This window comes from Convolutriloba macropyga, chromosome 1, assembly GCF_964194025.1.
Source record: "Convolutriloba macropyga chromosome 1, txConMacr16.3, whole genome shotgun sequence".
NCBI lineage: Eukaryota > Metazoa > Xenacoelomorpha > Acoela > Convolutidae > Convolutriloba > Convolutriloba macropyga.
Window position 1 is genome coordinate 75681680 of NC_134468.1, and position 13827 is coordinate 75695506.

The 13827-nt window shown below is 36.7% G+C and overlaps 2 protein-coding genes across 2 annotated transcripts in view; one reads left to right on the plus strand and one right to left on the minus strand.

Moving 5' to 3' along the window:
- Positions 1–2679: 2679 nt before the first annotated feature.
- On the minus strand, positions 2680–4279 carry LOC142351594 (DNA primase small subunit-like). The gene is given in 2 exon segments (XM_075403730.1): positions 2680–3434; positions 3648–4279. Coding segments are annotated over 2 exon segments (1245 nt in total). The 5' UTR covers positions 4234–4279; the 3' UTR covers positions 2680–2775.
- A 4695-nt stretch (positions 4280–8974) lies between these two features.
- LOC142342739 (uncharacterized) overlaps positions 8975–13827 on the plus strand; it is a 125425-nt gene continuing 120572 nt past the window's right edge. Inside the window, exon 1 of the mRNA XM_075394268.1 lies at positions 8975–8989. The gene's annotated coding sequence lies outside the window, so the exon portion shown is untranslated. The remainder of the gene's footprint in view (positions 8990–13827) is intronic.

Sequence of the window (13827 nt, forward strand, 5' to 3'; positions counted from 1 at the left end):
ACCGAATCAAAAAGAATAAACAACGGACTAACGTCGGACGAATTGGTCTCAAACGACTGGCGAGCGGTTGTCTTCGTCAGTAGCTAGCTACAGTTTATGGAGTCTAGCTTTAGCTTAATTAAGGGGCGTGGGGCACGACGGGTGCGCGTCGAGCGCGCTGGGATACGATGGAAAGATATGCAGGGGTCGACATGGTTATGTGCGGGGGTGGGGGTTCAAACTGTAATAACCGCCTTTCACACCAAGAGTTTACAGTTTCGCTGAATCGCATACCTGAGTCTACTGAGCCGAAAGGCTCTAAAAGAACTTATGTCCTCCGGGACTTATCTGTTATACCTGTTTTGAGGACAAAAAGCCAAAAGGGCCAGACGGAAATTGGTCAAGTGAAAAAATGCATTAAAAAAGACTGCAGGACAAAAAACTGCTACAAACTTTGAGAGCAATCATAAACATCTGATGAAAAGACACCTTTTGAAAATTTGGTTTTTATGCACATTGCGTTTACTGTCTAACACTAATCAAAGGCAATTTGAAGAAGTTACTGCAAAAGAAGCTCCAAAGTTACAAAGATATTTGATTTCACTACGATAATAAAAGCAAATTAATTGTTCATTGTTTGAGTTGTTTCATGTCAAAAACAAGTATATCATCAGTGATGATTTACGTCCACTAGAATTCTGATAGGGGTAGCTTTCTTAAGTTCTTGAAAAAAAGTGATATAAGGTGTTTCAAGAGCACGGTTCAATCAGCTCTTACAGTTTTTTTTTTACATAATTAATGTTTTATTTCTTTATTGACAAAAATATTATCGAGTTGAATAGACGCCGAGGAATACAAATTCTAAAATACAATCTTAATGTTGACAAAAAACAATCACAACGGCTCTGCAAATCTAAGCATATAGTTTTTTGAAAATGCGTGAAAATCATATTCTGTGGTTAGAATAAATACCATGTAGAAGATCTAATTTTTTCATCACTTTTTCGAGAAGCTATATAATTTTGGTGTAATTTACGACTTCATTATTACTTGGAGAGGTAACGTATCTTATTTTGTAAAGCGTTTAAAACACTTTTTTGTTTTAACTACGTGCTTTACTCACTAGTGAACGTTCTGTCGCCTTATACTTTTACCTCGGAACTTTTAATAAAAGCAGCTACTTGGTCCATTATTTCGTACGTTTGTTTTCATGTACTAAAAATTGTTTGACTTTCCCAGTTTCACGTTATTTTAACATTGGGCGAAACCTGTTTGATTTATCTAGGTTGGGTTTAATTTTGACGCATTCTGCTCAATTCTCTCTTATGAAGCTGCTCAGCGAAATAACCTAATAATGTGCACGCAGCCAGGTCTGAAAAATGAAATAAACTGTCGGAAATTCCAAATTTCTGATGCTAGTTACTCAATTTTGCCAAACTTTGTTCTTCATCAGCTCCAATGCTATCTGTTATTACTTCTAAACCCTATATGCACCTATTAAGAAGCAGGAGAACGCATAACTAACAATTCAAAGTTATTTTTAGATACTGTTTGTATATTTTCAAAAACACATTGATCTAAATCTAGGTTTTTCCTACCTTTACATAAATTCCAATTGAGTTCATGGGAATCAACAACTATTTTTTGTAGGCCATTCTTCAAGCAAATTTAGACTTTCTGTTTTAGCCATATTTTATATTTACATGAAACAGAGAACTTAAACTTAGCAGTTATTAAGAATTTGCACTGATGAGAAAAAGATCAAGAGCTTTGACTAATTTGACTGGCCGACTACTCGAACAGATTGTGAATTAACTCCAAAATTTTGCGACAAGGAAGTCCCAGTGAAATAAGTGGTCGTTCGCTTTGATGCATATGAAGGTCAGCCTGATTGCGTTTTAAATGAACCATCGGTAGTCGCACCAATGTATTTTCCATTGAATCATCTTTATGTGAAGTTTTTCAAAATGTTTTTTTTTAATTTCACAATTTAGTAAACAACCCACTAACATCGGAGGAAATGCTCTCAAACGATACGCGTGGGACTGTCTGGTTTTGTTGTTGCAGCTTAGGAAGACTAACCTAACTTGCCGCGGCGAGGGATTGGAGGGAGGGGCAGAATCATTCCTTTATACCATCCATGAACCTAGGCTTTTACAAAACTCTGGGAATACCAGCCAAAACTCTGGGAATTGCCCTTCGTGCTATGAATTTAAGTCTGTTCAACAGTTTTGACGAATTGCATACTTAGAGACTAGTAGATGAACAGCCGAAATATATCAGTCGCAACCTCGCATTCTAAATCTCTAAGAATTCTGCGGGTTCTAGTTACTCACTAAGGGCAGAAAAAAAGGAACTGATACTGAAACAAAATTTCTGAGCCGTTTTACAAATCTTTGGCTATTCGAAATGACATTCTGCATTTAGCTTGATGATTAAGACTGCCTTGAGTGACATGACATTTGCGAATATTTAAACATAGCAATTAAATATCTGCTTTGACTTCAAGTCTTCATTTTTCTGTTAATGTACTTAATCTCAGCTGATGTACAGCTACCTGTAAATATTGCCTCATGACCGAGAATAATCAAAACCAAAGTTTGAGAGAAATGAATTGACAAATAGTGACAAGATTGTCAGATTCCACGATCAGTTTGCAAATCTTTGGGTTCAATTTGTTTTTAGTTTGAATAACAAAGATAGTTGCAAAACGTAAATTTAACAAAGGATTGCACACAATTCAAATTCAATCACAAAAAATAAAGCACAAACAAATTTCACTAAAGTTTCATTAAGTTAAAAGTCCATTTTCTCGTCGAGAGCTGGAGCAGTACTCAGTCTATCATCTCGCATTCGCTTGACAAAAATCTCAAAATAATCAATGTATTTCTTCATCGATGTCATTTTATACTCGTCCGACCTTTTGGCCACTTTGACATCCGCGTTTTCTTTTTCAACATCGTCTTCGGCAACCTGTTGCTTACAAAAGGAGTTCATATCTTCATTCAGCTGAATGAGATTAGGAACCGCAAAAGGGTCGAAACTGTCCAACTTGTCTACATCAATAGGAACGCAGATGTTGCTTGTTTTAGGATGCGCACAAAAGGGACTTTTAAGCAAATGGTTCACACCGGTGGATACATTCACGTCCAACCTTGGGTAGCAGTAATGCAACATTATTTCCCAATCAAGCTTGTTAACTCCTTTCATCGAACAGGTAGCCAATGACTTCTTGATTGCTTCCCATTTATTCTTTATGCTCATATTTTCAATGATCGACTTTATCTCCACCTTCATAGTAGCATCATCCGGAAGAAGCGACAAGAAGTCCTGAATCTGTTTTTCCTCTTTAAACAGCTTTTGCTCTTCTGCAAATCGATTGAAATGTCGGTCAATCCAGTAAATTGCTTTGTAGATGAGAGGAGGAGGGTTGGCGGGGAACATGCTTCTTTTACCTAAATTCAAAAACTTTCTAGATAGCACTAAAAAACATTCCACAAAAAGTAGCAATCAATTTTTCCTCTAGAAAACCCAATAACCTATAATATAACTCATAAGATCACAGCTGGTAACTTTCTACTCTCTTATTTGCACGTAATATGTCTATTTAATTGATATATTAAAAAGGATTATTATGCCGCAAAATTCGTATTAAAAACAAACCAAACCTGTGCGGTCGACGAGCTTAGGAATTGAGAGGTAGTCGCAGATAGCACTGCGAACACTTTGATCAAACTTCCTGACATCGTTATCACAAACTCAACAATGGATACCACGACGACCTGAATAAACCCAGAGAAGATGATGGAACCCAAAGTCGTTTCTCAAACACTCGTCAACAAATTTAATAGCAATTGTCATCAAACGCCAACATTTCAGACAAATGTTAGCCTCATTGCAGCAGTAACGCACGTCATCATAGTCTGTCATATCAATATCAAACACCAATTCTTTTTCTAAAGCACGAAAGCCTCCAGGAGGTGCCATTTTGTGATTCTTTGGTTTCATTGTATAATAGGCTCCAATGTCAATTTTGTGAGGGTTTCGTCGACAAATTTCTTTTTCCATTTCTGCAGCGGTCTCAAAAGACAGATAACGAATATAGATATCATCCTGAAGCGTGAAAGAAAATTCGCGGAATGAAAAATATCCATTTGGTTGCTTCTCATCTTTAGACAGCCATTCAAACATTAACTGATGTGGAAACAGTCGCTTATAGTATATGGGAAGAAGCTGAGTAAAATCGGCAGACATCGACTCTGAAATGGATTCAAATTAAATATACATCATTTCCTTCTCCAAAGTTTTGTTTAAATATTCAGACCTGAGCTCAATTTAAGTCACCAGGGCATATCAAAGCGTATGTTATTTATAAAGGTGATTTACCCCAAAGTAGAGAACTTAAAGAACAGCTCCTCACACCATAAGTATAAGTCTCCAAAACGGTTTCCGTGAACCGCATACTTGCAGGCTTCAAACATTTGTTCATTTCGAACATTGCGTTCATCGTCAGGTTTAAAAATCAAATAAAATCATTTATAAAGTATATAAACTTGTCTTTGACTCTAATTCCAAATGAACTAAAATAACAACGAATTTTTAAACTATTTACAGTTAAAACCATACTTACAAAAGTTTATTTACACTTCTTACAGTTCAGTTCAGTTTTTCAACGAGGATTATTATTATAATCTCTTTGCTAAAGCCCTCGTGATCCAGGTGTGGAAGTTGTCTGTGCCCAAGTCTTTTTTGTACGTCTTCAGAAGATTCGCCTTCCCTCTTCCTACTGGTGGTAGTCTTTTGATGTGTTGCAGAATGTCTTTAACTGGGTGATCTTTTCTCAGGATATGTCCGAGATGGGCGGCTCTTCTGGCTCGAATGTGCTCTGAAATGGGAAACTCTTTAGTTAAATCGTATAAATGATCATTTTTTTTTATCACTTTCGGGTATCAAACGTCTAGACATTGGCATAGCTGTCTGCGATGGAACGAATCTAACTGTTTGTTGATTGTCTCGTTGACTGTCCATGTCGAACAATTGTAAAGGAGGATGGATCTGACGTAGACATTACATATTTTAGTTTTCGTCCGAACATTGATGAACTTGTTTTTCGATATTTTTTGTACTTGCTCATTGCTAATTGAGCTAGATGTTTTCTACGGTTAATTTCCGCTATTTCATCTAGGATAGCTCATAGTTTTTTAATTTTTCGAAGATCTGAGTCTTTGTGATATCTGAAAACTTCCGTTTTGGAATCGTTCACAAGCAAGTTGTCACGAAAGTTTCTTTTAGATTTGAATTATCGTTGATAATTCGATAATTATCTCTGATAATTTAAACGGCCATCACACCGCTCATCCGGTCATACTTCTTACAATAAGATTGCCTCAATCTTTATTCTGGAGTTTTTGAAAAAAACGGTTGTTTTCTATTCCTGAAAAGGTGTTTTTACTTTCATTCCCATCTGATGTTATTCTTTACTTAATAGGTTTGACAAAATTTCGAATTAACACGAACCAGAGTAATCTTTGAATTTCAAAAGTCAAACTTTTTGTATTTGTAATAATACTTCAATGTCAATTCCCGCCCCCCGGTACTTGTCGCGCGTACTTAGTTGCGGTTTCAGCTTTTTGATATAGATCGCTTCTATTGTCCGTAGTTTTTCAACCCGGCGACATGAATCTATTATGCGCTTATTCATTAGTTTTCGCTGTATCACAACGTTCAACGAGGTGTTGTCCCACAGGTGAATCCTTCTTTTGATGCTCCGAAATTCTAGTGATAACATGTCGGCTGGTTTGGCCAACATAGATAGAACTGAATCCATTACATGTAACGTTATATACCACATGGGAATTCAGATTCTTATCAAAAGATGACTTCAGGTTTGGCAAGCAAGTTCTCAGTTCTCTCGTTGTGAAAATGATTTGAATATCACGTAACTCTTTCAGCCTCTATGCAAAATTTTGAGTGAAGTTTCCTCTGTATTGAACAAAAACCTCGGTCTAAGCTCATTTTTGCTAAAACTTTCAATTATTCTGAAATGTTGTTCTTTTTTTGTGGGGGGGGGGGGGGGTTGTAACTTCTCCCATCGTGACTATTCTTATAACCGACGTTTCGTAAATAATATTGGACGACCACTCAGTGAGAGACTGATTTTGAGTCCAGATCTCTTCAGTTTTCTTAAGAGCTACTCAAAGGATTGCCAGTCACTGGTTGGATTAAAAATCATATGCACAGCCACTTGATTCACATTTTTCTTATACTGTAACGGTGCACAGGTGCGGAGATTTAAGATTATTCCCGTATCGGTCAATTTTTGATAACAATGACAGCAAATTTTTCTATCTTCGGCTATGTTTATGTTTAGATCTAGGAATGCCAGGTCCCCACTACCTTTCGGTTTCTCAAGAGTGAATAGTAAGTCTTGTAAAGAGAATTTGCAGACTCAGGTTGATCTAGAGTTTTCCCTATGACTGTGTGCATACTATGTCATTCACATACCTCTTGAATATTTTCATTTACTGTTTTTCCTCTGACGGACATTTTTTTGCACAGTAGGAAACGATGCATTCAATTTCCTGCAAGTTCTTGTACTCCTTATCAGTATTAACTTGGCATTTTGCGTGAAACCACAGTTTTTGCTTGATTTGCAATCGAATCGTTACCTACGGAAAGTAACGCGTCAGTTACAATCAATGCACATCCACTTCCACATCGGGGTTTTGTTCTCCCTTCATTCTCCCCTCATTTGGTTTCTGCAAGGAATTTTCAAAGGAAATCAACCAAAAATTTTCCAAAGTTCCCTCAAGCGGAGCACCAATTGTTATATCCTCCGTTTAAGTGCACCACAGTTTATTACACTTAAGGAGAACATTCGTTACGACTAGTCTCAAAAGGTTCTTCCTAGCTGCCCTTGGATTCTGAGGAACCTCGTCACTGAAGAACAATTTTTTAAGCGCAATTTCAATTGCATCCTCAACCGGTATATTGGTATACAGGCTTTTAACAACGAGATACTACTAGCTCATCTTCATCCAATTTAACAGAATCTAAAGCGGCTCGAGCAATCATCGAGTTTGTATCATCTTTTCGAAAAATGAAGACAGAAATTTAATGAGGATCTTGAAACTGCTACAAGGTATTCATAGAACGGGTCAAAGCAGCGAACCGTTTTCATGTATTTTAGCAAGTCCATAAAGGTGCGATCCAGTTGTCCTGAGCCTGCGATAAATTTTTTTACTTATCTTTTCCTGTTTCATTAACGGATGCAAACTGCTATTCATCAATTTCTGCCTTATTATTGTTACATCATCACGTTCTCCTTTATAAGCCTAAACTGACCGGCACTAAGGATTTTAGTTATTTAATTTGAGCATGTTTTCTGTTTCATAGCACAAAAACCACAAGCTTCATGAAAGGTTACAGCTAGTAGTTTTTGATCTCTCAAAAAATCACTAACTCTTTCAAAGCTTCTATCCTTTGGTGTCTCATGTACGTTCTTGGCGGACCAATTGGCAGACGATTCTATCTCACATAACTTTTCATCATCAGCGTTGTTTTTCCTTGACTCACAAATTAATCTGTCTACATCTGCATGGAAGCGAAATTCATTAAATTTGTCTCTGAATGGATGCTTTGCACCTAATTATAGAACGTCCAGGACAAGTTTCTGCAGTTCAACACCTTCAAATGTAACAACATCATTATGAGATGCATTCCGCAAAAGTCTGTCCTGTCTCTCAGACAGCCTCGCTAACTTGTCATTTAGCCTCTTACTAATCCATTCGGAATGCTATCTCATTTCTTTTCTCACTGAAACTGTAAACAAGTGAACGGAAAAGTTCTTTTTCAAATTTCTCCTGAGAATTTTCCCATCCTCACCAAGTTTTTCTTCGAACAATCTACGGCCTTGTTCTGCGCGACCTATTTCTCTCTCTATGAGCTTAAGCTGAAAACTGTTCACAGCTTGTTCTGAAAAAGTTTTTTTGTGAATTTGGAACTTCAGAAAATCAGGAATGGTATCATTACTATTACAGTTTTTCAAAGAATCAATTCGATACCTACAGTGTATTAGTTTATTTGAAGATTTTACATAGCTTAGGAGTTGTTTAAATCCGTTGCTGGTACTTAGATTGTATCTGATCCATAGTTGTGGAGATTTTTTCACAATAAGGAAGCACGCTCAAGGACAGGAGGCAAAGAAGCCCCATTTGTTCAAGAGCTACAGTCTTGTTTTGTGCTTTTTCTACCAGTGTCTTTTTGTCTCTTGTTTTCCTCTGTCGTTATGCGAGGCTTTTCCATTCTGCTTTTTTTGCGCAGAACAATGTCCAGTGACTTGATTTCACTTGCGGGTTTCTGGTGTATCACACTGTAGTCCTTGCGGGTTTCTGGTGTATCACACCAAGGCAGCTGTGTTTTTGCCTTGCGTGTCGATATCAGTTGCTTTGTCACCCTCAGAACCAGTATCCCAGTGCTCAACATCTCAAGGGTTCCAGTGTGCTGGCATATACCAGCGCTTTAAACTTGTTGTTATCCCTAGTTAGGCAGTTTTTCAGCTCTCAAACACTATTGAGTCTGTAGTTATTCAGTTTGTTGCTTGAGAGGCTGTTTTTGATTAGATCATGATGCACAACTGTATCAATCCTCATTCTCAATCGGCCCTTGACCGGGCACGAGGACTGCCATAGTTGTGTGACATGATTTGATCAACAACAGCGTCTCAAGCCACAAATCGAATTACTACAGAGAAAGTAGTGTACAAAAGCTGACATACTAAACTATTTGAGGTTGAATAACAACAAGTTTAATGCGCTGGTATACGTTTGGATTCTGTGCGTTTTTCAACCGATTGCTTGAATTGGGGATGAAAGAAAGACCAAGTTTTGTTGTGATTTTTGTCAGTAGTTCCTTCTTTCACTGTATCGAAAAGACATTACCGCGTGATGGAGTCAGCTGGCAGCTAAATTATGAACCAAATTGTCTTTATCAATTCATAAACTTATTAAATTTTTACTTTCTTTCGCCGTTTCTGGGCCCGCTAAAGCTCGTATTCAAAATGGTTAAAGATGCAGAGAAGAAGAAATTGACAATTATATTTTAAACTGATTTAAAAAACGAACATCTTTGAACATTGCATTCACCGTTAGGTTTAACAATCAAATAAAATCGCTTACAAAGTATATAAACTTGTCTTTGACTCTAATTCTGAGAAATTAACAAAAATAACAACGAATATTTGAAACAGTTTACAATTAAAATCATATTTACAAGAATTAATTTACACTTATTACAATGAAATTACTTCAATCCTTGCTCCGGAGTTGATAAAAAAAATGGGGTGTATTGTTTTCTATTCCTGAAAACAAGTTTTTACTTTCAATTCTATCTGTTGTTATTTTTTACTTGTTGGGGTTGACAAAATTTCTACCGGGGCGCTACCTGTTTATCACGTTTTTGAGGGCGAAACGTTCAACGGGTCAGACAGAAAATTCGAAGAAAACAGACCAACAGGGCTAAAATAATTGCCAAAAATTTCGTTCGAGAATAATTAAAAATCTGCAGAAGCCGACAATTTACAGAAAAAATCGAACAGCAAACTAAAACACTGATATTAACAGTGCCAAGCAGACGTTTATATCAACAGGAAAAGAGACAATGGGTGACTTGTGAAAAGAACATCCATTTTTTAACCAAAAATTGAAACGTAATTGTATTTGTAGTGGTTGACAGCGTTTAGCCATCGCTGGTAATGGCTAAAAAACAGACGACAACATTAGACCAATTTCGGTTCATTTTCAATTGACTTACTGGCAAACTATCACCAGCAAGCGTTCACCAATTGAGTTTAGCTCTTTTAAAATATTGGTGCAAGAACAACTAACATCACTAAGAGACCACAAAAAATCAGTAAGAAAACTCAAACGAAAGTTTAAAACCGTTAAACAGAAAAGTTTCATAAAAGTAAAAAAGAGCATGCGACTGCTAAAATTTTCTTAAGAACTTTGTTTGAGAGCCAGTAAAAGGGACTGTTGTTGTTGCAGAGGATTTACGGCAACTGTTGTTGATGCTGAAAAAAGTGATACGTCTCTGTCGTTAAAATTCAAAATGTCAATTTATTTTTGCAGTTGTAACAGTCGCAATAGCGTTGCCACGTGGAAACATTGTCTTCCGAAAATTTTTGTCAAAGGAGTTCTAATTCAAAGATAACGCTTGACGGGACTGAGTTAAAAACTCATTTTCAGGAATTGAAAGCAATATATACAAGAAATTCAAAAACTCTGGACTAAGTTTTATAATTTTTTGGGTATACAGAATGTAAATAAAATGCAGCGTAATTATAATTTAAAAAATAATAGCTGTTATTTTAACTCATTTCGTAGAATTAGCAGGATGTAGTCAATGACGAGCGTTTATAAAATAAAAATCTTTTTTTTTCGACCGTGAATCAGTTTTGAGTTAACCTGTTGAGAAAGCAAAGTTCTAGTTGACAAAGTTAGTTTTTTTATAATTAAATTTTAATTGATTTTTTTTGGTTCTTAGTAATTTGCTACTTTTGGGATCTTTTCTGTTTATGTGGGTGTATTGACACGTGCTCTGCAACTGATGGCTGAATAAAGTACTGGGGGGCACAAACGGAAGAGATTTAAATTTTGAAATGAATCTTTTTATCGTCGCGAAAACACTACACGACAAAGAACACAAGAAGAACTTAAAGTGCCGAAAACAAGACTACAAAAACTGACAGCAGCTTCTACGTAAGAACGAAACGCCTGTCAAACATCTTTGCAAAAATTATATTTTAACGGGTTTGTGCATATTTTGGCCGCAAGGTTGCTTCACCACGCTGTAAGTCTCAAATATTCAGGCAAAAAACACTATTTAGGGAAAGCGAAATCGGTTTCCGGACTCTCTTTCAACAAAAAATCCAACACCTGGTTCATGAATGCAAAAAAAACATCCCTCAAAAGGGGTCATCTGCGCAAGAGGGAGGACTTGGTATTATGGCACGATCTGATAAATAACACGATCTTAGGTCACAAGTCAAACAACTACCAACCATGCAGCGTGCCGGAATGATAAAGTTCCTAAGAACAAACAAAGACCACTTCAGTGCTATCTTTTGCTGTTGCCGGATTGGCACAGAAGATTTTTTTAGGAGCTGCTGAAGTCTATGGTGCTGTTGCTATGGCAGGAACGAAGCTTCTAATTTTGAGGAGGAAAATAAGAACGCAGACAGAAAAATAATGCAAATAGCATCAGTAAGCTGGGTTGGAGATACGAGGCCTGGCGACAGCAGTACGCCAACAATACATTTTAAGAGGTTTGCTCAGGAAAGGAGAATGCAAGAAATCGGGCAAAAAGCAGAAGAAAACTGGAGCCGAGGCAAGGAGGCTACAACAGACAAAGACTGAAGCTGAGCGCCTGAACCATTGGATTTCTAAGCCCCTGCCCTTCTTCGAGGTACGTGCTTATTGCTGCCAAAGACGGGGTTCAGTATACTTTGAAAAATTCAAACTGTAAATATTTCTATCTTTATTATTTGAAAACCCTGAATATGGGCACTACCTGTAATGACGAAATCTAATTTAAAAAATGGATTATTGGTGATATCATTCCGTGTTATTTGAAGTCTCCCGCTCCTAAAAATGAAGATTTTTCTGAACAAAGGGTGCAAAGTTTTCAATAAGAATTCTTGAGACAAGAAATAAACCGCGCTGGAATTGCTAAAGGAAAAACGTGAAACAGATAGGAGTACGTTTAAGGTGAGAATGCAATCAGAACTGATGCCAGCCTTAAAAATGAAATATGGAATCACTCCGAAATGGTTCAGAATAGACTCAATGGAAAACTTGAAAATTGTTCAGAATAGACTTAATGGAAAACTAATGGAAAGAGAGACAGGACAAACCGCTGCGGAATCGCTCCCATAAAAATAATCTTATAATGGATAGCGGTGAACTTCCAAAAACTTTTATTGAAGTTCTATCATGGTAACCTAAACACCCTGTGAGAGACATTTTTAACGAGTTGCAATTCCTCGCAGACGTTGACAAACATGGACGTCAATTACGCGATAGTCAAATAGAGGTTGAGAAGTTCTGTGAATCTGAGGCGTCCGCAATATGGCATGCAAAAAATTGTACGCGAAACACCAATTGGTAGAGGAGTAAAAAAAGTGCGTGATTACTTGACAGCCAAGTTTTTGCTGGCTGTACCGTAGAACAAGGGCTGCGGTTGCTTTGTTTTGAAGAATTCAACATACAGAGAAAAACTTGCTGTTGTGCTACGCTCGGATCAGTAATAAATAGTCAATTGAGCAAAAGATGAAATTTCTTTCCGAATTGAATAACAAACTGCAAAGTTTGATGAAGTGGGAAAAAACTGGTGACAAAAATTAGCAAGGACTCAGATCAGCTGGATCGCAACCAGCGAGGTTTTTTGGCCTAGCAAAGATACACGAAAAAGTTACAAGTCTCCGACATTTTCATTCGATACATGTTAGCAGTTATGAAAACTTGAACAGATTTTTGCTACCGTTTTTCCAGAAACTACTGGGCACAAACATTGAAAACAACAAACAAGATGCTAGAAATGCTTTGAGTCACTCTCTCTTAAGGATAGCGAGCTGATAGTATCTCCTGATATAAAAAGTTTGTACACGAATGTGCCGGTTGGAAAGGCTAGATAAAATGCTCTAAGAATAGCTCTATTCAAGCAACCTAGCTCAGGAAATCACAAGGCGCGAAATGAGAAGTTTATTACGGCTATCGTTCACAAACGAGATCTGATATATACAATCAGATGGTGTATTTATGGGTGCATCACTAGATGTAATGATAGAAAACGTTAGGATGAAATCGTTTGAAGCATCACTGCAAACACCAGAGTTCAATAAAATGTCTCTAAATTTATTATAAAGTGGAATATGAGTCTTAAAAGATCTGGTTTCATGCCAATTGCCAAAAGATAACAAAGGATTCATACGCCAACACGCAGGATGTTTTCTGGATTTGTACGTATTGCAGCAATCAACAGACAGAGGGGCGGTTTGAGGGGATTCATTTTTTCAAAAAGTATGTGGGTGACATTATCTGCACAGTTCGTGCTGATCCAGACAAGTACTTAAAATAATTTTCAAATTCATTACACAAAAAGCTGCAATTTACATTAGAAAAATAGAACATGGAAAGGGATATGGTTTTTCTGATATCAACGTAAAGGTGAGCTGCAAAAATAAACCCTTTTATCATTGGTATCAAACAGAAAATTTATTGTTTTGATTTATGCTATTTGTTTTCTAAACAGAATTATGAATTTAAAAAAAAATTTTTTAAAAAGATTTCTTTATTCAAATTGTTCACTTCTAAGAAATTGTCAGATGTAGGTTAAACTAATCAGAACTTGTTTTCTTGGGAAAAAAATTGCGAAGCCGCTAATATCGTCTTAAAAGAAAAAATGAGGAGCATACGTTTTAACAAGTTGACCCTTCTTACCTGACCCGGAAAATTAGAATTCGAAACTTTAATTCATTTTTAGGATTCTCGTCATCAAATGCGTTGGCAACGCTATTATGCGTATTCGTGTGTAAATTTTCGCTTACCTTAAGAACTTAGCAAATCGTGGAGCAATTCAACCTCAGCCTATTTGTATTAGTCCAATTATTTTCTCAGCAAAAGAGAACAGATTTTGCGACTATATTCGAATCGCTGTGCAATGCTTCATCCAATGCATTCCATGATTTGAACTCATCCTAATCACTTGTGAATCAATCCTATTTTTGATATGAGGTTTATCCGCTTCCAAAATGAGATTTCATATTTATGCGGTTTTTGAGTAGTTAGTTTT